At 36.2% G+C, this 27,046-nt stretch overlaps 1 protein-coding gene across 8 annotated transcripts in view; it reads right to left on the bottom strand.

Moving 5' to 3' along the window:
* The window catches only part of RBPJ (recombination signal binding protein for immunoglobulin kappa J region), a 219,143-nt gene that overhangs the window by 11,852 nt on the left and 180,245 nt on the right, over positions 1-27,046 (bottom strand). For all 8 annotated transcript variants that reach the window (XM_070506106.1, XM_044767660.2, XM_044767662.2 and 5 more), the window contains 4 exons: positions 16,674-16,769; positions 8,484-8,649; positions 3,800-3,974; positions 108-245 (listed from right to left, as the gene is read on the bottom strand). In XM_070506106.1, the coding sequence (XP_070362207.1) occupies positions 108-245; positions 3,800-3,974; positions 8,484-8,649; positions 16,674-16,769 (575 nt within the window). The remainder of the gene's footprint in view (positions 1-107; positions 246-3,799; positions 3,975-8,483; positions 8,650-16,673; positions 16,770-27,046) is intronic.

Consider the following 27,046-nt stretch of genomic DNA (forward strand, 5'->3'; position numbering starts at 1 on the left):
TAATCTACTTAGGAAAATGACAAAACAATATATCTGTATGTCTTATTATCAAAAAAGAGTTTAACAATTTCACACCAAAAACATCAAGTGCACACTTTCATACTCACGGAGATGAATGTAAAATGCTCCCCACTGCTGAGAACTGGCATGGAAATTACCTCCTTCTACATGCAAGTATCTGGTACTAACTGTCTGGGATCGAAGTCGATTAAACAGAGCCACCTTTGTTCCTGAGGCAATGCACACTGCAAAGAAAAACAGCTCCTATTTATGTGATTTGGGGAGGAAGGAGAGTCAGAAGGAACCTGTACCTGGCAAGCTATGATTATTCTTTATTATAATTTAATAATTAAGAGATTCTGCTAACATTTTTTTAACCCTCCCAGGAAATACAGATTATACCCTCCAAAAAGGTAACTCCCATTAATAATGTCAAGCTAAAGGTATAAAATATGTCCATAAAAGTCATTTTTAAGTAAAAGCTAAACAGTACGTTTAATGCAGTGCTGTTTATTAAAGGGAAATTACCTTTTAAATAATAAATGTCCAATAGTAGGAAATTTATTAAATAAAATATCATATCATTCACCTATTTAAAAAATGTGTATCTAAATGCATTGGTAAGAAAATATCTCCCCGGATTATCATTGAACTGAAAAGCAGACTATAAAATATAAAACACTCTGTATACTGTGGATCCGTTAGGTAAACATGTATTTTTTATATGATTGCACGTGTGTTTCCACGTGCTCACATCCAATCCTATGGACTATATTCATAGAGAGGGGTCTAGAAGGATGTTTATCAAAGTTGATGGCAAGTGCCTCTGGATATTGTGATTTTAGAGATTCCGATTTCTTCTAAAATAACTTAAAATACAGCATTGTGTGAAATTTCTTGAAAAAACAACAGGAAACTATTCTGATAATGAAATATGTTCCCTGACATCAAGAAACTTATAGTCAATAGAAATACAAAGTTAAAGAGGTTAAATAAAATCCTGTAATCGGAATTGGAAACAGCCTGAATACATGACATTATACACCTCCTGATGCAAGAACACTCTACTACTCTGAAGTAGGCCTGCCCTCCAGCAACAACAAAAAATCCCCAACAACAACAAACTTAAATCTGATCAAGCTTCTAAAACTACCATTGACAAAGACCTTTGACCAAACTTCAAAGAGGCCCCCCTGAGCCCTCTTTTGCACTAGGCCTCCTTCTTGGGCCCTGTCATCAGCCTGCCTAGCCCAGGTACCGCAAGAATCCTGCCAAATCATCCTCGCACCCTTGGTATCTCATGAAGTTTCTCATTCCCCACCCTTTCTATCTGATCACCTAGGCCTGCCTTTGGCAAGAATCCTGGTTAGGCTGGATTGTCAAGAATCTCCCTACCCTCTTAGTAATTTTCCATCCAATGACACCCCTCACTCTGCTCCTTGGCTATAAATCCCCACTTCTCCTTGTTGTATTTGGAATCAAGTTTAGTTCCATACTGAAGTCTCTGTTCCCTATTGCAATAGTACTGACTAAAATCTGTCTTTACTACCTTTAACTAGTGTCTGGCTCGGTTTCTGACACTACCAATTTACAAAATACACATTAAACTGCACCAAGCAAATGAAATTAGCAAAATCCAGTACACAGAACTCTCTCATGGCCAAATGACTCAGTTCCTTGAATAAAATAAATAAATTACAAGAAGAGAGAAAAGAAAGAGAGAGATGGAGAAGGAATTCACAGACAAAAAATACTCAAAGACATGTCAACACAATATATATTGTAATATCTGATGGACCTTATTTGAATTTTGATTCAAAAAAAGGGCATTTTAGACTATGTATTTGATGATACGAAAAAATTATTTCGTTTTATGTTTGTTTTTATGTAATGATGGTATTGTGATATTAGAAAATGAGATCTTTCAGAAATATATAGAAATATTCACAGGTGATATGGTGTCGGATTTGCAGTGAACTAAAATGAGAGCAGATGAAAGTGGGGACAGGATAGAGGTATAGATGAAGATGGACTAAGGCTGGCTTGAAGTTAAGGTCACTGCTGAAGTTAGAGGATGCACACAGAGGTTTCACTTCATCATGCAACTGCCTACCTTAGGGTGTTTGAAAATTTCCACAACATAAAGTAAATGATGACAATAACAAGGACTGAGTGGACTAAAAACCATCTAACACATAAAATCTCATAAGTTCATAATAAAACTTTACAAACAAAATATACACAAAGCAAACAAAAAAAAATCCTAAAACCTCACTGGTCACCTTCAAAAAATACCATCGTTATTCTGCAAACTAGTTAGTAAGAATTCATCCTGCCTTTTCTCTACAGACTACATTTGAAGCCAGCAGCTAATAAATGCATAAGTTATGAATAATACTAGAAAAATCACCGTTTTGCAGCCCTTAATGAAATACTGTATTTAAGCAGCCATCATCAATGGCTACTAAAACCATCAGGTTAAAGGCTGCTGAGGAACTTTACAATGATGAATGAGGCTAACTTACGATAACCAATCTTAACATGAAAAGAAGTGGGATAACCAGATATTATATGACTTCTGATCTGATGGAAATGAACATATATAGAGCAGCTAATTTTAAAATAGAAGTCTTTAGGTCTAACTACCAGTATATGGAAAATATGAGAGACAGAGAAACACGTAATCATCTAGATCCAGAATATGGAAATTTCACAGAAAAAATTACACGGTTTCTTCAACAAATAAATGACATGAAAGAAAAAATAGGTTAGAGGGAGGGAGAAGAAACTATTACAGATTAAAATATATGGACCTTGTTTGGATCCAGGTTTGAACAAGCCAGTTATTTAAAAGAAAGAAAACAATAAAAACACAACTATAAGAACATATTTCTTAGACAATGTGATAAATCTGCACATAGATTGGCTATTAGATGGCATTCAAGAACTACTGTCAACTTCGTTAGGTGCAATGATGTTTAAAAAGAAAATCAGAGTCACTGTTGCAAAAATGCTTCAAAGAATAAGACACCTGAGACTTACATTAAAAAATTTCAGCAGCTGGAGGAGGAAGGGATGTTGGTGGTGATGGAGATAATCAAACAGAAGTGACAAAACCTTTTGAGGCCCAGTGCATGTTCACCTTATACTACCTTCTCCCTTTTAAGTTTGAAGGTTTTCATAATAAAAAGTTAAAATAAAAAAAGAAAAACGGGGGTAGAGGTTGAAATGCGTAATTTTAGCATTGTCTTTGGTAGTCTAAAATCTGCTGATGAGACAGCAGTCTCTGCCAGACAACCATGTTAAACGTTTTGTTTGGGCTCTCAGCATGCCCTTCCAAAGCCATTTGATGTAACAACAGTTTTTCTCAAAGGGATGCTTTTGACACTCTCGGTGGATCAATTCTCTGTGGAATGGTAACTATTTTGGGCATTACAGATTTAGCATCACTGGCCCAAGACACCCAATCCTAACATTGCTCCCTCCAGTCGCAGTGACAGCAAAAGGGAAAAACTCCCTTTTTCCAAATGCCTCTGGGAAGCAGTGAGGAAGGAATGCTGGCTAAGAACCACTTTCCTAGACCAGCTATTGTCCACTTACAATTTAAAAAAAAAAGGAGAAAATAAAGCAGCAATAATAATTGAATTTGTCATTTTCAGATAAAGCGAGGGCCACAAAAATAGTGGTAAAGAATGAATTGGATATTGAAAAGAAATTTTTAAATTAAAAAATAGTTGAATTTGTCTTATTTAATCATGTTGGCAGTTGGGGAGAAAAAAGAAAACTCAAGTATACATACAGTCAGCATTTTTCAATGACTGCTTCTTCTTGGAAGGTTTGGAGATGACTTTTATCCGCTTGCTGAGGAACACACCGATGTCATCACTGTTGCCATAGAACATCTTTACAGACAACATGAAGTGCTTTCTCTTGTCTGAATCAGATATATACAATGTTTTGGCTGTGCAATAGTTCTGTGAAAGAAAAGAAAAGCTTTAATAGCACCAAAACCTTGCTGGTTATGCACCTACAATACAACGGCCATGGGTATAAGGTTTGATCATACTTAAATGCAATAATTTCAGTGAATTGCTGATAAAACCAATTGTATAAATTACTGAAATTGATCTCTGAAAACAAAGTACAGTCTCCCTTATCAAGTCTATAAAAGACTAACGTGATCTATTTTACCCTCTCAAAAGACCACCTTAAAAAATACCTTTTTTGATTTATATAGCTCTACATCTATTTCACAGAATTATCAATGTTACAGCACAATTTTTAAAAATAGAACTTCACAGGGCTGGCAAAGTGGTGTAGTGGTTAAGTTCACGTACTCTGCTTTGGCAGCCCAGGGTTCGTGGGTTTGTATCCCCGGCACAGACCTATGCACCGCTCATCAAGTCATGCTGTGGCAGAGTCCCACATACAAAGCGGAGGAAGACTGGCACAGATGTTAGCTCAGGGCCAGTCTTCCTCAAAAAAAAAAAAAAAAAAAAAAAGTAGGCAAAGAAGAGATATAAAGAAGTCTATCAGAATTCAACTGAATTACGTAAAAGATTTTAGCAGTGGTCCTTCTCAAAATAGTGCATACAATGTTTTTCTCTACATAGCTGAACACTAGATTAAACCCCTATAAGTTCGAGGAAAACAATGTTCAACCAACTGATGACTATAAAATATCTTATGCTAGAAAGGGATTATACGAGTATACTTTATATTTTTAAACTATTTGGTTAACTTTGCCCAATGGGATAATTCATATTGTATCACCAAAAGAACTGAATTTAAAGGTACTAGAGAAAATAAATGCAGCAAGGTTACATCAGTTTACCAGAAAATCAATTCTAATACCTAAAACGACAGCACTAAAGAGTTACAGCCCTTGTGAAACAGCAAAGACAGTTGGAAATGCACCCAGTTCAATTAGATACGACAATTCTAAAATCTTTCCTCTTCCCTGATCCCTGTGATCTCCTTTTCTAGATTTGGATAAATGACGCTCAAACACAGCTTAAGTATTTAAAATATCTGAATTACATTAAAAAAAAAAAATCAATGCTCTACTTTAAAATTAGGCTAAACAAGTTTCTTTGACTACCTCTGCTGTGTGTTCCTTTAAGTAGGGCAAATGCCACGCTTAGGAGATAGCTAACATGTTCTAGGTTTTTAATTTTTAAAATTTTACTTATAGGCAATTTTAGTAGTGGAACAAAAATAATACCATAGTTTACTTCATTTCTCAACAGCAAAGTTCTATAAGAAAATTTAGGTGCCATTTTGAACATTTTACACTTAAGTTTCTATAAATTCAAAAGTGTAGTAAAAGCTTTGAGAGACTTTGTTCTGCAGAAGGCAAAACCAAGATATAGCTAATAACAGCAATAGAAAAAATAAAAACAATGGCACTTTGAACTCACACAGCTCCCTTCACCCAAGAATCTCCAAGAGCTCAGGGATGCTGTGGCAGGAGCCCTGGGTCTGCCATACTTTAAAAAGCACTGAAGATGAAAGAAAGCCTAACTTATGTGATTGTTCTGCAACATAAGACAAAGTCTATCAATCTTTAATATCAATATACTAAAGCAGACAGCTGTAGAAAACAAAAATGAAATCTGTATCTAAATTAAAACAATTACATTCTACTGGGAAAACCTAAAAATGTTAAGATCACTTAATTTGAGTGTTAACACTAAGGGATATGATCTATATGAGAAAAGAGAAAATACTGAAATCTAGCATAAGTGATAAGATAGACTGGCAAACAGGCAAGGAAAAAAGAGCAGAGAAGGTTGGATCATAAGATCTACACACAAAGGGCTTCATTTTGTTTGGAAAAAGCAAACACACATATATCTCCTTAGAAGGAAAAGAAATATATCCCTAATTACAAAAGTGAGTGGTTGGAATCCACAAAAAAATCATACCTGAGATAATTTTATTATAATTTTTTTAAATAATAATTCTGAGGCCACTGACCACAAACTACTCAAATTTCATAAGAAAAAGGGGAAAAGCCACTGACTCAGAAAAAGTAGTATGGCTTTAAGAAAATAAGCAAATAAAAACTAAAGTTACGTTTGCTTCATCATGCAAAAAGGCTGAATTCGCTAACAAAATTCTAAAACAGAAAATGCCATATAATAAATCTTTCTACAAATAATGAGCAGTTTAGCTTAAAAACAACTCTTTGAAGACAAGATCTTCAGGCAATAAAAATATTTTCCCTGAAATGAAAAAGAAATATCAAACCTAATGCTGCAAAAAGTTTTGTAGACATATTTGAATTGTAGAATTTGAATTACAGAAATAAATCAATGCTATCAAGAGAGGAGTAGGGGATGCAATTTTTAAAAATAAGAAAAACGTAAGTGTGCTATAATTAGGAATATAATTCACATTGCATAGCTTACCTAGCTCCACTATGTAAGATGTAAAATTGAGGAGATGAATATACAGCAAATTAAAAACATCATTAAGTGAAATCTAAGATCCAAAATATTACCAACATTCAGTCAAATGTCATGACCCTAAAAATAAGGGCTACATAAACTAGAACTTTGTTGTAATGAATAATAAGGACAAATACTTTATAATGCAAAATAAATATCCCTTCTTCAATAATGACTAATTGTACCATTCAATGAACAGACTGTTGAAGGAAAACAGTATTAACCTTAAATGAACGGAGGTTAAGTGAGACAGACAGGAGCAAAGTGCCTCTTTCTGAACGTCAGCATCCCACAGCTCAGGCCATCTTTGCCTAATGGGGCCCAAATACACCTTGTTCTTATCCCTTTATGCTCCAACCACACGATTATGTTGTTCTCTGCCTGGAATGTCTTCTGTTGGCTCTAACCGTCTTACTTTATATAGAGTAAGCATTCCCTAATAGCATTTTTCATTAAAACGAAATATTATCATATAATTTTGGCATGTAGACATTGTACTACTCTATCAGTAGGTGTTTTAACTACTAGTTAATGCTCAAACCCTCAGGTATTCTTTTCCTCTTCTGTAAATTTTTAGGGTTTGGGGAAAGGATATACTGGTAGAAGTTGAGGAAAGACATCTAAGCTGTGATGCTAAGGAAGGCAGGTAGGGATGCTGTTTGTTTGGTATTAGCCCTTAAAATTGCTGGAAGCTGGAACCGGTTAAAGTGATCAAAGAAGTTCAGTTAACACAGTTCTATACACTGGGAGCTAGAATCCCTGGATCTTACTACCTATCTAATCTATTCAATCATTCATAGTTCCAACTGCCTAGATGTACAGCTTGAGGACATACAGCTCTGCGACTTTCAACATAACAGGACAATAGACAAGACATGGCTAAGGCCTATTTCATCAACCCACCACGTAAACATATCCTTTACTTTTTGGCTGAAGGATCATAATTTAGAAATATTTTTTTACTGCTCAATTTTCTTTTAAGATGAAACAACTTTTACTATAATAAGTTTTATCCCAAACCTAATTTAAAATAGTTGACAAGTCTTACTAATAAAAATTATAAAGACACAAATGACATGAAAATACTCAAATCTGAAGGAAGTTGATATTAAGTCTTATTCTTAATGCTCATTATCTGTAAAATGACTAAAATTAAATTTGAGAGTACAAATCCACCAGCTCGCCACCCTTAATACTGCCCTCCAAACTCCAACCCCAGTGTCAACTACAACACAGCAAACACTAACATCTTCAACAAAGATTTACTGAGTGAGGAAATAGCTTTTTATGCACTGTTTTAAAAAACATTCATGTGGTCATTGAGATAAAAAACTAACCATTTTTCAAATTTTAATATCAAGGGACAACAAAATAATAAACACTGAGACAATATATTTTTGAATACTGAAGGTACAGACTGAAATGATTGCTTTTTAAATTCATGAAACATAATTAGTAAAACTAATTGATAAATTTCATTCCATAGCAAAATAATCAAAGAAAGTCCCTAAAAGTTTGAGTAAAGCTAATTGTGGCTGTTCTTGTCTCTAGCATAGTTCTGCTCCACACTGAAGCTAAGTAAAACATTCATGATCTTTATACCCCAGGCAAATGCTTCTAAGAATTTATCTGCATCACTTTGCTTCTAGTATAAGACTAAGATTAAGAGAGCAAACCATTACTGAACTATGTATTCTCATTGTTATTTGAGTATCACACCTGTCAGACAGATGAGCAATTAGCCTCCTAAGTTTATTAGTTCCAATGGCAATCTGATTCACAGCCTGCTACAACTGACAGCAACACAAGCAGCTTACTGTGTGCCACCTTCAGATGTCAACAGCAAAGCTCTGTGAATCACGACTAGAACACAGCTATTTGAGAAGTTTACTTCTGGATCTGATTTATATATTCAAGAAATTGCTACCAAGAGCCATAAAAGAAAAAAACCACTACCACAAAAACAAATAAGGAAACTACATTCTGGTACCATGGTGCCCTTTACAGGGAACCAACATAGCCTTAACTTACCTTTCCTTCCAAGTTCAGCTGCTGCATTTCTTGGTCACTATTTCCTATTCCAATAAATGCACATGGTTGAGACTCTTGTTCAGAACAACCATCACGTTCCATTTGTTCTTTTTTTTTCTTCCACCCACTGCCCATAAGATACACACAAGGAGGAGGGCAAAAAAACCTGAAATGAAAGTGAAAACAAAAACACACAACCAAAAAACAAACAATGCAATGAGATTCAAGAAAGTATTTCCTTTTCTTGAACATACGAATATAAAATCATACTGAACTGCACTAAGTTAGCTCCTAGTCAAATATTTTGGTGAAGACTCTTGTAATGCAAATAATCACGTCTACAGCACAGAAATCAAGACTTCCACAAAGACTGCATTTGTTCAGGTGAGGTTCACCTATATGGGAGTTAGGCATTCAGTTAGACTAGATACTTTTTTGAGCCAGGAACTTCACTTTAAATTTTCACACAGCTCAGAGTTCTGAACTACTGGAGTCCAGCAAATCCAATGTATTCTAACATGTTACAAAACATGATACATCACCACTGAGTCTGCAATCACTGATTAAGGTCTACTCAAAATGATGTATTATTAATTAATGACATTATTGTTATGGATATTACATTTAACTTTATTTGGTAATTAACCTGGAAAATTGAATTAGACCAATGCCTAAAGTAGAAACTTTCAAAATATTAATAAAACTAAGTAGAAGAATTAAGAGCAAAATGGATCTTTGGATTACTATGTTTTATATATCTTACACCCTGAACACCTGGTGCATGTGGATGACTGAAAGAACAATACACTGTATTCTTTAACTCATAGACTACCATCAGGTTTGTTTTGCTAGTTGCCAAAAAACTCACCCTCACAAATTCTTCCCACCTAGAATAACTTTCTTATAATCTTCTCTTTAGTAATTAAAAAGTATCTATTTTAAAGCCTAGCTTAAAACCCATATTTTACTTAGTTCAGATCATCAATCCAGTCCTTATGTAAGGTGAAATTTGCTTTTGCTCATTTACACAAGCTGACTTATACACACTTTAAAACATTTACACCATGCCTCATCAAGGAGCCTGAAAACTCAAATACCTACCCAAATAGTAGCCAAGTAAACTCAAATAGTAGCCGGGTAAGTCATATAAATGGGTGGACCAGGTGTACAATAAATAAGTAGGAATATCATTTAATTACTCAAAGAAGTAGGTTCCCTCCTTTCTTGGAACACATAGCCCTCATGGAATTCCCACTTTTTGTATAGTTATGAGTATAGGAAAATTTTTCTTAATTCTATTAAACCCACTGTAAGAAAAACAAGAGTTTAACTACAGCGATAACAAGCCACTGGTGTGTAACTCTGATGATAAGGAAACAATAGGGAATGGCAAGCATGTGACTACACACCCACTTACTCACATTGCTGAACTGTGGGCATGTGAGCCTAGTGTTGGTCACATCCTCCAATTGTTCAATAGATGCCTGAAACCAAATTTTATATGAAATTCCTAATTTTTAAATTGGGCAAGTAATTTATGCTATTTAACACTCCATAGGCCAACAATGTGCAGACTTAAAAAAAAATTGTAGACACACATATGTGCATATGCGCACACAGACATCATCAGGCTGGATTTGGCTCTCGTGCCTTCTAATGGTAGTAATATCTACTTCTTGTTTGCTTCCCCTCTCAATGTCTGCTACAATACTGACTGAAGTGAATCGAAATATGAGCTGGCACCTACTTTTTGCTCAATTCTAACCAAAGACTACTTTAGGGACAACTTATATATAATTTACAAGAAGTCAGCTGGGTTTATTTAATATTCATTAATTCACCAAAATATTTATTACATCCCTAGTCTGTACAAGGCTCTGGGAATACAGTTGTAGTTTACAAAAAAAAGAAGACAAAAACTCTTGTTCTGATGGAACTCACACTCTAATAGGGGAGCCAAACAATTATAAAAAGATAAATGGGGGCTGGCCCCATCTCCAAGTGGTTAAGTTTGTGTGTTCTACTTTGGCAGCCCAGGGTTTCATGGGTTCATATCCTGGGCGCGGACATGGCACTGCTCATCAAGCCATGCTGAGGCAGCGCCCACATGCCACAACTAGAAGGACCCACAACTAAAATATAAAACTATGTAGTGGGGGGGGGCTTTGGAGAGAAGGAGGAAAAATAAAAAAAAAAAAATAAATGAAATCTTTAAAAAAGATAAATGAGTAAAATAACATATATACTCATAATCTGTTAGCCAGTCCTAAGTACTAAGGGAAAAAAATAAAGGAGGAAAGAGGTATATAAAATGTAGAAGACCCAGGTGGTCAGGGAAAGCTTCTTTAAGAAGGCGACCTTGAGTCACAACCTAAAGCCACAGGTATGGGGCATTTCAGCAGAGGGAAGAGCAAGTCCAAGGGCTCTAAAATAGCAAGGACTACATCAGACAGCGGGGAAACAACAGACAGACCAGTCTGGTTGGAGCAGAGAGGAGGAGGAGAGAACAATAGGAGATGAAGGCAGAGGTAATGGGGAAGCAGACCAAGGAGGTTGTAGGGGTCAAGTCAAGCTAAGTGAGGAGGGAAGCCTCTGGGGCCTTCTCATGTTTATCTAAACCAACAGAAAGGAATCAGAGCAGCTTTCAAGCCTGCGTACTCTCACTGTGGTCCTGAACAGAGGTCACAGCCGAGGTAGTGGGCTCAGTTCCAAGTCACTCCAAGTTTGGAGAGATGCCTGGATTAGCTGAGCTAGTTCTAGAGTTGGCTCAATTCAAGTCTACATCAGGGATCTTACTGGCCTCTAATGCTGGGAGCCACCCAATGCTTACCATGGCACAGACTCAAATACCTAGCTGGCACACTACCAGGAAGTTGAGAAGGCATCAATTTTGGAAACTTGTCTCCTATAAGTATTTTACTGAACAGTAATATTAAGACTCCTTAGTAAATTGGTTACCAGCTATAAAATTTGAAGAGCTGTGGTTTAGTATAGTGTACCAAATGTAGTGGTCAAATCTCAACAAGTTATCATAAAAAGTACTGTCATTTCACATCTGAAAAATATAAAGAGGGCTAAAACTATAAAACACTGAGTTGTGCTGGTTTGCTCAAGAGTACTGTGATAAATCAGACAGGTTGACAGGAAATTCTTTATTACTCAAGACACTCACCAAGGTTCTATATTGAAAGTGCTTTCCGATCATGTAATCAATGCAAGAAAAATGAAGACTCTTCAACTGCCTCTCAGCTAGCCTTGTTTTTTATATCAACTCTACAACTATTCAAGAAATATGTGATGCAAGAAAACAGCAAATCCAATATAATCTAAACACTGAGATTATTTACATCATGTGATGATGATGTCATATGTTAAGTGTTCCAATACTGCCACCCCCTAAAAAAGAGCTAATGAATCAAATTTTCATTTCTATAGACTACAGTAGTAATAATCACATAGAAGATAAATATATATAAAAAAAGTAAGAATACAGACAAAAGGAAGGAAATTAAAGGGAGTGGGGATTAGAAAAAAGGACACCTAATTAACAAAAGAAAAATTAAAATACACCTTCATAATGGTGTGTGAAATTGATGATTTTTTGAATTCGGACGCTTGGTCAATATGCACCACTCAGTGAAAAGTGTGAGCAACAAGTGGCCAGCTTTCAGAGTTTAACAGCTGCTAGAAAAGGATATGAAACAATGTTTTCATATCTGATCTTTCTCTGTAGCTGTATCTAAGCAACTATGACAAACAATGCTTTTATCTGCCACTTGGTGGCAATATGCACACATTTATGATTTTATTCATTTCCTAGTTCAAACAATTAGTCTTTATTTTCAGAGAATGATTCAACAACTTTTTCCTCCAATCCTGAGATGAGGTCTGGAAAATACCTTAGAGATTCAAAGAAGCCTTTTTATTCAGCCCAGTATATAAAGTAAGTTAGGTTAGAGAAAATCCAAACACATCATTTACATGATCTGACCATCTTTGCAGCATCATTACTCTTTGATGATTATTCAATTCAAAAGCACCAAAATAGGAACTTTTTGCACACCACAGTGACCTCAATTAACACAGATTCTCAGTATGACTTTGGAATCATAGTCTAATTGTCTAAACGGTCTTACTGATGTCTCAACAGCATCACTAGCACCTTCACTACAGCTTCACTGCTTCCCTGGACACAAAGCTGAAGGAATGTTAACACGTCAAATGGCATTTCCTAACTTTAACGGAAATTTTCCTCTAGACAAAATAATCTTTATAAAAGTTTATTTCTCAACCGGGAAAGACCCTCTTTAATGAAAAAGTAAAACTAACCATTGCCATAAATGGGATACTGGATGTGTCATGCAAATAAATATTCATTATTAGGCACAAAAGTTAACATCAAGAACAACTTAAAATTTTCGGATAAAATTTCCTGACTAAGTATTTCTAGCATCATTCACTGGAAGTTATTTTATATGCCAAGAGTACTGTGGTCTATGTCCCCGGGTTACCTCACGCCTTATGCCTCAGCAGCTTTTCAGAAATGCCTGTATCTAGACCAACAAGAAAGAAAGCAGACCTCCTCTTCCCACTGCGCCCTCCACCAATGAGTAAGGGGCAAGAGCTCTTCCAGGAAGAAGCCTCGCCAGTTATCCAGCAGGCTGGACTCCATTAGCAGTCCCTTATTACTCACATTTTTTTTAAAAAAAGTAATATTGTAAAAACAATGCATGTCTACTCTGCAAATTTTAATAATACAAATAAGTTAAAATAAAGGAAAGTGGTTACTCCGAGCTTTTCATCATTTTTCTTCATTCTTTGGAGTCTAGGATTCTTCAAGCCTTCTTTGGACTGGGGTTTTAGATTAGCCAGGCCAGGCCCAAGTAACAGAAAGAAATTGAAAAGAAAGGGAACCACAATAAAAGATATATATAGCCTATTTTAACTTGATAAGCCACTATAGCTTTGTACTCATGTTTTTAACAGTAACTAACAAACAGGAACCTTATCTGGACTTAGACATAATTTTTTGAGTAGCCCCTCCCCTCTGTTGTCACCACTGGCCCTCAGCTTTCCACCATAGTATTAAATGACATAGTGATTTTTAAAACTCCCAGTAAAGAGCCTTTTGCATAGTACCTAGAACATAACAGGTCATCAGAAATAAAGAATAAATGAGCTAATGAATGAATCCAATTGTACTAAAATGCATTTTCAAAAATCCAGAGAAATAAAAGCAACACTGCCCAAGTTGGCAGCTATACAATAAACACATGTCTATCCATATTTCCATTAGATTCAGCCCAGTCTCACTAGGTAATGGTAAAGGGGATAATCCTAAACAAAGCTAAGGTTACAAAGTTTGTGTTCTTAGGCATCTTTATCTTCTCCAACCTCAAGACCAACTGTAGATAACCAACACTCAAACACAAAGTGGAAGGGTTTGAAAATTAGGGCAATGAAGAGAATAAGAAATTTGGAATTATAGACCCAGGAGTTCCAATCCTGGCTCCATCTATTCCTAACTAAAGTGAATGTGGGCATATTTAAACTCTCTGATCTTTAGCTTCATCACTCAGAACGCAGATAATAACATGTCCGCTTTACAAGACTATTCTGAGGATTAAACTTTAAAAACATTTGTAAGAAATTTCTAGAACAACGTCCACATTGTGACTGGAGCTGAGTAAAGAGAAACTGTTTCTTCCTCAGACTTACTATGAGGTGCAAGGCTGGCCTTTCTAGACTCATCTCAAGTAACGAGGGTATTGACTTGTTCTGTTTTGCTTAGAAAATACAGATGATCTGCTATGTACACACACTCAATTTCATTATTGGGGAAAAAAAAAAAACCACTGAATTTCCAGTACCAACTTCATGAAAAAAGAGGCCACTGATGAGGATTTTAGGCTGGTTACTTTTAAAACTGCGGATGAGAAGCAGGCTCCGAGGACTGGAATTTTGCTTGCCCTTCTGAGAGACATTTGCGTGAAGGAAGGGAGGCTGACCTTGTAGGGACCCGAAATTGGCCACCCCAGGATATGTCTCTTTGGCATCAGGATTGTTTTGGGCTGATTGCTTTCGATAAACTGGGACAGGGAAGGAGGCTCTGGGGAATGGAACTTGCCCTTGTTGGGACACATTTACATTTGTAAGGTAAATCTCTATCTGTAGAGGGTGCCTCCCTCTCTGTACCAGGAAGAGGAGGAGAGATGACATTGTCCCTAGAAGCTCTTAATGGGGAAGGCAAGAACTTAAGTTGGTTGCTGTCTGGCAATCTCATGTAACTGGTTTAGGGTGGTGGCGTCTAACCTTTCTAACCTTTACTTGATCCGATTTGATTCTTGTCTAAAAGTCATGGGATCACCCAATGACCAGACCCCACCTGCACTGATACCATTTTAACTTTTTTTCATGTTCTTTCCTTTGTCTTGTAAAGAGATGAATCATATACCTATGCCTTAAATTTAGCCCTAACCCTCAACTCGGGGCAGCAGCAGGAGCTCTGACTGCCCGTGGGTCTTGTCCCCACGCACCAGCTCTGCCTGCCCGTGGGTCCTGTCCCCATGCCAGCGGGGGCAGCAGAGGCAGCAGCAGAAGCTCTGACTGCCCATGGGTCCTGTCCCCATGCTACACTATTTTCTAAATAAAAGAGCACTACTGCCAGATCTTAAGAGTCTAAGAAATCTTTCTTTCGACTCCTCGGCTCACCGACCCCACATCAGCCACCATCTTGATATGGTTTCTATGTCCCAAATTGCCCATACCAACTTCTTCCCATGTTTATAAATAGTTGATGATTAAGTTTCACTAGTAAAGTAAGATAAAATAATCAGAAATCTAGTAAATTTGAATAACGATAAAAAGAACACTTGAGAGCTGGCCCTGTAGCCCAGTGGTTAAAGTTCCACAACTCCACTTTGGTGGCCCAGGTTTGCAGGTTTGGAGCCCAGGCACAGACCTATTCTACTCATCAGTCATGCTGTGGAGGCATCCTATATATAAAACAGAGGAAGACTGGCACAGATGCTAGTTCACGGCTAATCTTCCTTACACACAAAAAATGAGGAAGACTGGCAATAGATGTTGACTCAGGGCGAATCTTCCTTACCAAAAAAAAAAGGAACACTTGGTTTTATGAGTTCTAGATATTGTTTTTACCTGTTCATCCTTTGAGGATAAAACTATCAATTAAAGAGTTTCACCTTCTTTTCAGCTCTGATTTAGAGGACTTTAAGAGACTTAATTTTCTTTTAGCATGTAAATTAATTATATACTTACATTTCCCTTCTCTTATGTATATGCTAAAGTTCCCTTTATCTCACAAACTCTAAGTAAGATTCCACTCATTCCTTTCAACCCAACACCCAAACCTGAGTCTTCATTCCTGCTCCCACTTCAGTTTGGTGCCTTTCTAGCCATTCCAAAAAAATCTTTCATCTTCCTCCACAAGGAGCCTTTGTCCACAAAACGCTTTAACACAAAAATGCTGTCTGAAAGACAAAGACTAGAGAAACTACCCTATTAACAAAAAAATTCCAGGAACCAAGTGAAAAAACAAACAACAAAAGTCCACAATTATGCCCCAAATATGCTGAAATTTATAAGATACTGTGACAAATATAAAGATCACTTTGTTATAATTTAATTTTATATAAATCAAATAAATATAATTTAATTTAACCTGATTTGTAGGTCATTTCTGTGGTGTCCACACTCACGGGGTACGAGAGTACCAACTCAGTTCTGCTGTTTTTTCTTAATCGGAACAGGCACAGGGTCAAGGTGGAGAGAGCTGGGAGCTCTTTTCCTTACAATCACTCCATAGTTCAAATCAGGGCTTTGTTCAGTCTTTTCCTTTTTAAAATGGCGCTTTTGGGGTTGCATTTGTTCATAACACTACATTTTCCACCAAAAGGAAAGCTACTTTTTGAACATCACACGGCCCAAAAGAAAAGTGATGGATTATTTCATTTTGTGAAATCAAGGATTTAGGCAGATGATCTTTACTAAATATGCCACAATTTATTTCGCTTCTCTCTTCAATAGAAACAAATCTCCTATTTTTCATTTTGTACTTGCAAATAACCCAGTAATAGAAACCATTCTCTTATTTGCATATTAATACATCACTTGCAAATTCACATAATAGTTACAATTAACTGTCTACGAGAAAAACATTAATCTTACCTTTTTTCATTCCCATATGACTTCTGTGCAACTTTCGCATGAAGAATAAGTACTGTTTGATCCCCTCGCTCTTTTAAATAATTTCGCATAGCTTCCCTAAAATAAAATATAAATATTACTATTACAGGGATTTAGAATATTACTATACTCTGTAATGAGAAGAACACTTAAGAATATTTTTTAAACAAGGAAATCTAAAAAGAAAAACAATAAAGCTAAACAAACCCATGAACTAAATTTAAAGAACATTATACAATGGGACAACAAATACTGCTCATCTTCCAACTCCATACTTTGTTCTTTAAAAGAAATTGTCCTTCATTCTTGGAATTTATGACGGAACTCAATTAAACCACAATTACGACTTCTCAAAGAATCATTCAAAGAATCACTATGTACATTGCTAATTTGGCTTTAAACCGTTTATAAAATTAATGACATGCCAAACTTTTGTACTTAATAATCTAATTCACCACCACCAGTTCCTCCCTACAAGTAATTAGAATGAGTGTTTTTCATTGCACACAAAGCCCTAAGAAATCATTAGGTCTTCCAAAGTTATTATTACATGTTTCTAAAATAACAACCCCACATAAGGACTAAGAAAGGGCTATCATTTATATTCAAACACGAAATTACCCTGAAGGATGTTACTAAATACATAAGAAAATTTAATAAAGGCTAATTTAAATTAGTGAAAAATTGAATTAAATTTTGGGAAAAAATGCAATGTTCATTTTTTCAAGTACAAACTACACCAACTACCTATTTATTATGCAAATGCTATATAAAAAGTTCAATGTCTTGAACATATTTATTCACCCAATTATTTTGCTTAGCAATGTTAGACTACAAAGAGCACAAGGTCTACACAGATCAAGCTTTCACAATTCTGAATCAGTAGAATCTCAATTCCTGAGATGTTTTACACATTACAAAATTAAAGCAAAAGTGCTTCAAAGACAATAATCAGGAAATAATTTAATAAATTAAATGCTATTTTATTTATATTATAAATAAAAGACAAACGTATAAGAGGATAGCTACACAACAGTAGTTGGTTATTAAATGTGGGGAATTCTAGACTTGTAGCACTCAGAAACTAAGTGGCCTGGGGCAAATCACTTAACCTCATCCACCTTCTGTTTCTGTATCTGATAATAAAAGATAATAATGCTGACCTAACACAGAAAGGCTGTGGGGGTTAAATGAGATAATCTAGATGACAGCTTTTATGTTTACTGACTGAAAATCTGTTAGTGGGCAGGCCAGGTAACACTGGCACCCACTAGGTTGAGAATTAATCCCTACCACTGAAAAGAAGCTCAGTCCAGTAAAGACAATAGTTTGGAAAATGAGTAATAAGGAAATACATGATCCAAATATCAGTATGAACAAAAAGCACCAATAAGGGAATGCCTATATAAAGGGAGGAGTGATAAAGGAATACACGCTGGGATTGTTTTGTGTGTGTGTGCTGAGGAAGATTTGCCCTGAGCTAACATCCGCTGCCAATCTTGTTCTTTTTTTGTATGTGAGTTGCCACCACAGCATGGCCACTGAGAGACAAGTGGTGTAGGTCTGTGCCTGACACATGAACCCAGGCTGCCAAAGTGGAGCATGCTGAACTTAACCACTAGGCTACTAGGGCTGGCCTGGGAAAAATTTCTTAGGTCAGCTAAATCCAGAAAAAAGAAGAGTAGATCTCTTCCCACAGGAAGTAGGAGGAGGAAAGAATAAGCCATTCCACTGTCTGGGAGCAGTACAGAGGGAAGACAAAAAGGACCCTTATGTTTGGGTACACTGAGGGAATCAGGCTGAGGAGTAAAGCAGCCACAACAACAAAACAATAGCAGCTAACATTTCGTGAGTATTTACTATGTGCCAGGCCCTGAACTAAGCACTTTAAATGCATTATTTCATGTAATCCTCATAATCCAAAAAGGTAAGTACTGTTAACACCATTTTGAATGTCTTGCCATTAATAAGTGGCAGTCAGGTACTGAAACAAATTCTCTAAGAATCTAAAGTGAGCCATGGCAGTGAATAAAGCTGACAAAGTGAGTAGAGTCAAATTGTGAAAGGCCTGCCAAATCCCTTGAAATCAGACATTTGTAAACTTCAACACTAAGTATGCAAGTTTAACCTAAGTCAAGTATGACCCTATCATAGACGATGATAAAAGTGGTAGCAGATAATAAAATTTTTAAGAAACTTGGAGAAAAACTTTAAAAACATGTTAAAAAAATTTGCACCTTCTTGATAACTGGGAAAAGATCATCTTTAATTTTATCTTGATCCCATTATAGAAAAACACCACGCTGTGGGACCTGGATTTTTAATCTACATAAAAGGCAATGAGAGATTTTAAGGTTTTTTAAACACACAACAGTTTTCCTCTTTAATTAGTTAATTCTAGCGGTGGAAAAGAGAAAGGAGTGGAAAGCATAGAGACAAGACAAATTTGAAAAAGACTGATGACATGCTAAGAAATAGAAATAATAGAAGATAGTAAGGGAGAAGATGGGAAAGACTTAACTTTTTATCTTTCCTTTTGGGAGAAGTGGGTATATATTAACAGGTTCTGCTTGAGAAATGTCAACTCTGAAGTGCCCTGGACCTCCAAGACAGAAGTATTCAATAGCTTGTTACAAACACCCATCTGAAGTTCCAGAGAGGTGTCTGGGCTGCAAAAGTGGTGTGGACTGGTATGCGGTTCGTAAATGAAGCCACAGGTGCAAATAAAACCTCCCACAAAGAAAACAGTGACAGGAGAGTCAAGAAGAAAATGTACAGAAAATCTGGCTCTCAAGGACAAAATTACACTATCAGATAGTTTGCAACGGTTAGAAGCACAGATTTGGTGTGAAACAGACAGGGGTCTGAATCTTAACTCGTCTCTTACTAAGCCTGAGTTTTTTTCACCCGTAAAAAAAGACAGCAATAACTCATAATGTGAAAAAAAATTCTAAATTAAGTTAGACCCACAAACTGACAAATCAAAGTTTCAGGAAACTCTACCTATTATTATTATTATTTTCTTAGAAAGGGTGTGGGAGTGGGGGAGAAGGAACCAGGGACGTCCACTGAAGTTTGACAGCAAACTTGAAAAGGACCTGGAGGTAAAAGATCAGGCATCTCAACCCACTTTCAAGGCATGTGTTCTGCAAGCACAACAGGTAAGCTGCACATTTATCCATCTTCCCACTAGAAGTTTACTGAAAGCCTATTACATCTCAGGCACTGGTTATGGTACTAGTTGACTGTATTGGAAATAACTGTTTACAATTATGATCATGACAAAAGATTTCAGATCTCAAACTGTTTATGAGGAATATAAGATGATAGCTCCAGTTTCCCTTGTCTTTTCCCTTCATATTTATAATACAAATTCCTGAAAAAGCAACCAGAACCTTAAAGTAATCATTAATAATAGTTGTCAGGTAATAGTAATCTGCCAAACAGCTTTTTTTCAACAAGAAAAAAAGTTGCTTTCTTAGAATATCAAACACATTAAAATTATGTCCTCTGGCAATCAAAGGTTGATAGCTTCTTCTGTGAAGGGGGTGGAGGGAGAGGTCACCTGGCTTGAAAACCACTGAATTAGAGAAAACCAAAAATATTCCAACAATAAGATGCCAAAATCATTTTTAAGAAAGAATAAGGGAAATTTTACCATTGGAATACATAACGTAAGTGCCATAAGAATCTTACCATAATTACTATTTTGTATTACTGAGTTGTTAAAAACAATAATAACAAAGCTAAAACATAAATTGCTGGAATAGTCACTATTCTAACAAGTTTTAAAGTATATTATTTGCTAATTTCAATGAATGATTCCTTATAATATAAAATATTCATTATGAATGAAAACCAATTAAAAATTATTTGAAGAGCACCATGGAGCAACTACTTTTGTGAGTTTGCTTATTCAAAACAAGAAAGCTTAAACATTTAGAAAAGCAGAAAACTTTATTTTTATCAATACTTTTACTAACACGAAATCATGACAAATTCCATTCTAGCCTGACAGGTTTAAACTATCATTATCTTTGTTGATTTTTTGGGCAGTATTTTCTTTTATAAATTTCAATCTTTCTTATACTGCACACAAAATTCACAAAAAATACTGCCCTTACTGTGCTAACCTCCATTCTTCCGAAAAGATCCCCTACTTCCTCACCACGCTGATATGCACCTCCGTGACTGCACCAACGGGTGTATAAGCCATTTAAATGAGATGTGTGTGCACACACGTGTGCGCGGCAGGAGGGGCACGCAGAGACACTCGAGTTGGGAACTAACCATAGCCAGCCCCAACTACTCTATGAGAGAACGTGGCCCGAAAACACGGGACGTCCAAACAGTCATCTTTACCAAAGGCTCAGTCTCTGTACTTCTCAAATTGGATTTTTGTCACTTGTAAAATCCAAACAAAAGTTTCAACAGGAACTGTCTTCCAGTAAAGAAAGCTATTTTTGTTGCATCAAGTGTTTCCAAAGTAATTCCACAGACACACACCACACCTGCAAACATTTGAGAGAGCTGCAGAGTATACTCTGAGAAACACTACTACAGGCCAGGGGTCAGTGAACCACGCCAGCAGCCTGTTTTTGTACTCCCTAGGAGCTAAGAATGGCTTTTACATTTTTAAAAGGTTGTAAAAAAGAAAAGATGACTATGTAACAGCAGTGGACCTCGAAGCCTAAAATATGTACTACTTGACTCTTTACAGAAAACATTTGCTAACTCCTGTAAAGACAATAAAAATTGAAAAAATTTTAAAAGAAAAGTTGCAAAACAGAAATGAATAATGACACTAAATTTTTTAATCAATTAAGTATATCACACGGTTGACATTTAATGAAGTTTTTTAAAAAAAACTCTTTCTTGAAACTGGACTGGGGACTGTTGAGATTTCTGAAAGCTCAGCTGGACTCTTCTGACAAAAGCATCCAGACTCACACTCCCCCGCCGAGCCCCCCACAAAACACCAAAACACAAACTCATAGAGCTGCCCTATTCGTCAGATTCTCGCGGTTAAGTCTTTTCCACTCTCTCAGACAACACTTTTCAAAGGGAGGTCCACAACAGTTACCATTTGCAATGGAGAGTGCCCCACTTGAAGTTTTAGAGAAACCAGATCCAATAAAGCAAAAGCAGCTCTTTCACTGCAGGACTACTCAAGAGTCTCAAACAAATCTTCAGAGGGGGTATCCATGATGCAGCATTTTCCCAACTATTAGACTAGATCAAGAGGTCTATGTTTTTCCCCCAAGGAGACTGTTACCCCAGGTGCCGGCTTTGAAAATGATAATCTAGGGACAGTGCCAATGAAGTCTCTCAAAACTAACGAAATAGTAAGGCTGCTACACTAGGTTTCTGTATCTACTGGTGGCCAAGGTCTAACAACAGCACAGGTCGCGTTCCTAGGGGAATGCCAGCAAATCTCATTTCACTCCCTCTTTATAATAAAAGTAAAAATAATGTCCCATAATTCTGTGAAATTCTATGAAAGTAGATATACAGGTAAACTGCTTCAAAGCCTGTCACAAGGCTATGAGACCAATCTTTCAAGTTCTGATAAACTCTTCGTGGTTTTTATTTCCTCTCCCAAATAGACACAGGCCATTACATTGTAAGGATTGGGTCATCATCACTTCTGTATTCTATTATTTTAAAAGTTTATTTTGGAAATAAACCATTTTACTAGTTAAGGCTTTATATTGTGTGTAGAGAAAACTTTGTGACTTGCGGATTTTGAGAACATGTAACAGTAGGGGGTACTGACATTCCAAGGTAGGTCATCACCTTGGTTCCTAGATTGGTTAGTTTAAACTTGGCACCTGGTTAGTTTAAACTTGGCAGCTCAAATCCCAGGGGCCATGCAGACCCTTCCTACTTCACCTCATTTTCTTCTTTCCCTAAGATGCCCTACAAATATATGACTGGCCTAAGTAAAGTTGAATACTCATTGCAGCCACTGTTATATGAATTATTTACCACTTATGAACTAATTACCTGACTAATAACTACATAGAGCAAGGTCATGCATTACTATTAATGTAGATTTAACTTTATGGTTTTATTTTACCACAAATCTAAACTCATCTCAAGTCTACTTAGTTTATATGGTATTTGCTACTCGTGGCTGTCTAAGGATAAAGTAAAAGGAGAGGGGCCAGCTCCGTGGCCGAGTGCTTGGGTTCGCGTGCTCCGCTGCGGCGGCCCAGGGTTCGGATCCTGGGCGCGGATGTGGCGGCGTCCCACATCCCCCAACTGGAGGGACCTGCAACTGGGATGCACAACTATGTACAGGGGGGTGGGTTTGGGGAGATAAAGCAGAAAAAAAAAAAAAAAGAAGATTGGCAACAGTTGTTAGCTCAGGTGCCAATCTTTAAAAAAAAAAAAGTAAAAGGAGAATCCATGACTAGGTTAACACGAATATTGTATCCTGGAAGATAAAAATATAAAGCAGCCTCTGACTCCTAGAAAAGGGCCAAAACAGATATTAATCTGATCTAAGTCAACAATAAAAAATGGATGGTTTGCCTGTCACAAATTGAAGGAGATGAATCATAAATAGGTATAGTGAACAGCAACTTTAGCTATAACCCAGGATAGACAAGGAGAATACATTGTTCTAACAGTTTCTCACTAGCACTGGTAAAATGCTTTTCAAAATTGCATGCCATGAATAGGAAAGAAAATACAAAAAGAAAGAAATTGGGGCTTACTCAAAGACAATGAAATCCCAAAATTAATACACAAATATTTATAAAATAAATGTAACTCATGTTGAAGTGAACAACAAATATATACAAAGGCTATTTCTCAACTATCATCTTAGGATATTACTGCTTAACTCTGCAGCAACCTCCAAATAAGCCAAAAGGAGCTTCAGAAACTGAGTTTCTCCACCACTTGACGAGGGCAGTAAGAGAGGTTTATGCACAGGTACAATGAGAACAGAGATATGTGGCAGTGAGACCAACAGGCGATGGGGCTTCAAAAAAAAAAAGTGTTAGTCCAAGTAACAGAGAAAAGGGTTTCTGAGCAGAGAAGACAGCATAAAAGGGTTTCAACAATTACAGCAAACCTTAAGGAAATGCACCGTGTTAAGGAAATCCCAACACTAAACAAATTCAAGAAAGAGCATGAATTAGTGGACACCAGTCTGGAGTGTTGCAGAGGGGAAGGAAGTGAAGACTACACGCCCTTTGAAGTCTGCTTACAACGCATGAGCTTCAAGATTCCAGTTCTAACCTTTGTTTACTGACAACAGAGCAAAGTCACTTAGTACAATGGGATATTAAGCTGAATAACATCTGCTTTTTTAAAAAACATGTGTTACAGTCCTGCTGCAGTCAAAACTTCAGAGCTCAGAACTACTCTTACATAAGGGACGGGTGCACTCAATGTGATCCATTCAGCATTCCTGGAGACTGACGCCTAATTGCATTCCAACTAATATTTTCATTGACGACATCAGGCTCTAAATGACAAAATGAGAAGTCTCCACAATAAAAGAACAATTGTTTCTATACACTAGTACAAGATCTGGTTATTCTGTTGTGTTTTTGAATCTACAGTCAGTCAGTTATACTTGTGAGCCACATTAAGGGGACTATTTCAAGAGAGTGGGATACCCTTGAGAGTTAACACTCAATTCCTATCATATATATTTCTGAAAGAATATTATATATATAAAAGCAAATCTACAATAACACTAAACTGTAGATAGTGTTAACTATGCTTAATAAAAAACTTAAACTCTTTGTAGGTAGACTTGTGCTTAGAACACTATCTAAAAGATCATCCTCTAAATAACAAGATGCTTTTTCAATATTGCTTCATTTGGAAGATGGTGTAAGGATGGACTAGGATAGGTTTAAAAGTTTGTGGGGTTTTTTACAGGGAAAGAAGCCCTCTCTGAATTAAACTTCCCACTCCCCTATCTCAATGAAAAGATAAAAAATTCCTTCAAAAATATTTTTGATGAAATATAAGACACTAAAGTTTTCCTAACAGGGAAAATTCTTTAAAGGAGAAATGAGAAAATACAGTTAAGAGCCAGACAGAACCTAAATTGGCTATGCCATCAAAAGGGAAAACTTCCCGATCTTTAACTTTGGGCTTAAAATTAAATTTTTATTTTTCTTTTTTTGATGAGGAAGATTGGCCCTGAGCTAACATCTGTGATAATCTTCCTCTGTCTGTATACGGGACGCCTCCACAGCATGGCTTGATGAGCAGTGCGTAGGTCCATGCCTGGGATCTGAAACCACAAACCCTGGGGTGCCGAAGCAGAGCACGTGAATCTAACCACTATACCACCAGGTCAGCCCCTTAAAATTAAATTTTTATCACAGAATTGTTAATTGATTTTACATTCCAATTTCTGTTTTATAACAAACTGTTTTGCTAAATTTGCTTTATACTAGCTTTGATAATAAAGAATAAAAATCTGTAAGTTTCCCTCTTTTAAAAGTAGACTTAAAAAGATACAAAGTTTACCTGAATTTTCCCCTGGAAGATACACTAATTCCTGTCAAGCATTTTTAAAGGATAAAAGCTACCAAAATTTTTTACAGCTTTATTGAGATTTAACTGAAATACAATAAAACGCATTTATTTTCAAGTATAGAATATGGTATACACCACCACCACAATCCAGATAAGATAGTTATCATTCCCAAATTTCTCTTCTGCCTCTGTAATCCCTCCTCCTGCCTCTCTCCAACCCTAGGAAACCACAGATCTGCTTTCTGTGGTTATAGATTAGTTTGCATTTTCTAGAATTTTATATAAATGGAATCGTACAGTACTTTTTCCTGACTTCTTAGAAAATTGAGCATAATTATAGTAAGATTCATCTATGTTGTTGCATGTATCAATAGTTCACTCATTTTTACTGCTAATAGAAATTCATTGTAGAATATACCACAATTTGTTGATCCACATCTGTTAGTGGATATTTGGGTTATGCCTGGATGGCTATTACGACGACTACTACTGCAAACATCTGTGTCCAAGTCTTTATATTCATGCGTTTTCATTTTTCTTGACTAAATATCTAAGAGTGGAATGAATAGCTGGGCCATATGGTAGGAGTATATTTAACTTTTTAAGAGTGCCAACTTATTTTCCAAAGTTGTACTATTTTACATACCCACCAACAAAGCATGAAAGTATTAGTCGTTCCTAATAGGTATATTGTGGTATCTCACTGTGGTCTTAATTTGCAATTCTCTAAATGGTTATTTGCCATGTGTATGCATTGTTTAGAGAAGTATCTGTTCAAATCATTTATTTCCCTATTATTGACTTTTGAGAGTTCTTTTCATAGTCTGGATACGAATGCTTTATTCCTAATTTTGATGAAGTAAAATTAATTTCTTTCTTTTATAGATTGTGCTTTTAGTGCTATATCTAAGAAATCTGCCTAAGCCAAGGTGACAAAGATTTTCTCCTATGCTTTCTTCTAAAAACTATACAATTTGAAGTTTTACATTTAAGTCTATTTTGGGCTAACTTTTGTATACGGTTCTATGTATGGATCATAGTTATTTTGTATATGTGTATGTAAGTAGACAGGGCACATGAATATCCAATTGTTCCAGAATCCTTTGTTTAAAAAACCCTTTATCTAACTAAATGGCCTTTAACCTTGATAAAAAAAAATACATCTCAAGGACTATTTCTGGCCACTATTCTGTTACAATGATCTACTTGGCTATCTCTATGCCAATTCCACCCTTGATTACTGCAGCTTTATAAGTTTTGAAATCAGGTAGCATAAATTCTTACTGCTCATTTTCAAGGTTGTTTTGGCTATTCTAGGTTGTTTGAATTTCCTTGTAAATTTTGGAAACAGCTTGTCAACTGCTACAAAAGAGCCCACTGGGATCTGACTGGGATTATGTTGAGTCCATAGATGAATTTGGGAAGAACTGACCTCAACAACATTGAGTCTTCTGCCCAATCTATTTAGGTCTTCAAGTTCTCTCACCAATGTTTTGTGGTTTTCAGTGTATAGTTTTTGCACATCTTGTGTCAGATTTTTCCCTAAGAATTACATACTTTTTGATGGTATTGTTTTCTAAATTCCAATTTCCCAGTGTTATTAGTATAAAAAATACAATTCAATTTTGTATGTTTTGTTTCTTGAGCATGTATCCTACCATCTTGCTAAACCCACTAGTTCCAGCAGCTTTACTTTGACGATTTCACAGAATTTTCTATATAGATGATCATGACATCTGCAAATAAAGAAGTTTTAAAGAAGAAGTTTTACTTCTTTCTTTCCAGTCTGAATGCCTTACATTTCATCTTTTGGCCTTATTGTAATAATCAGAACCTCATGTACA

Source organism: Equus asinus, chromosome 3, assembly GCF_041296235.1.
Source record: "Equus asinus isolate D_3611 breed Donkey chromosome 3, EquAss-T2T_v2, whole genome shotgun sequence".
NCBI classification, from domain to species: domain Eukaryota; kingdom Metazoa; phylum Chordata; class Mammalia; order Perissodactyla; family Equidae; genus Equus; species Equus asinus.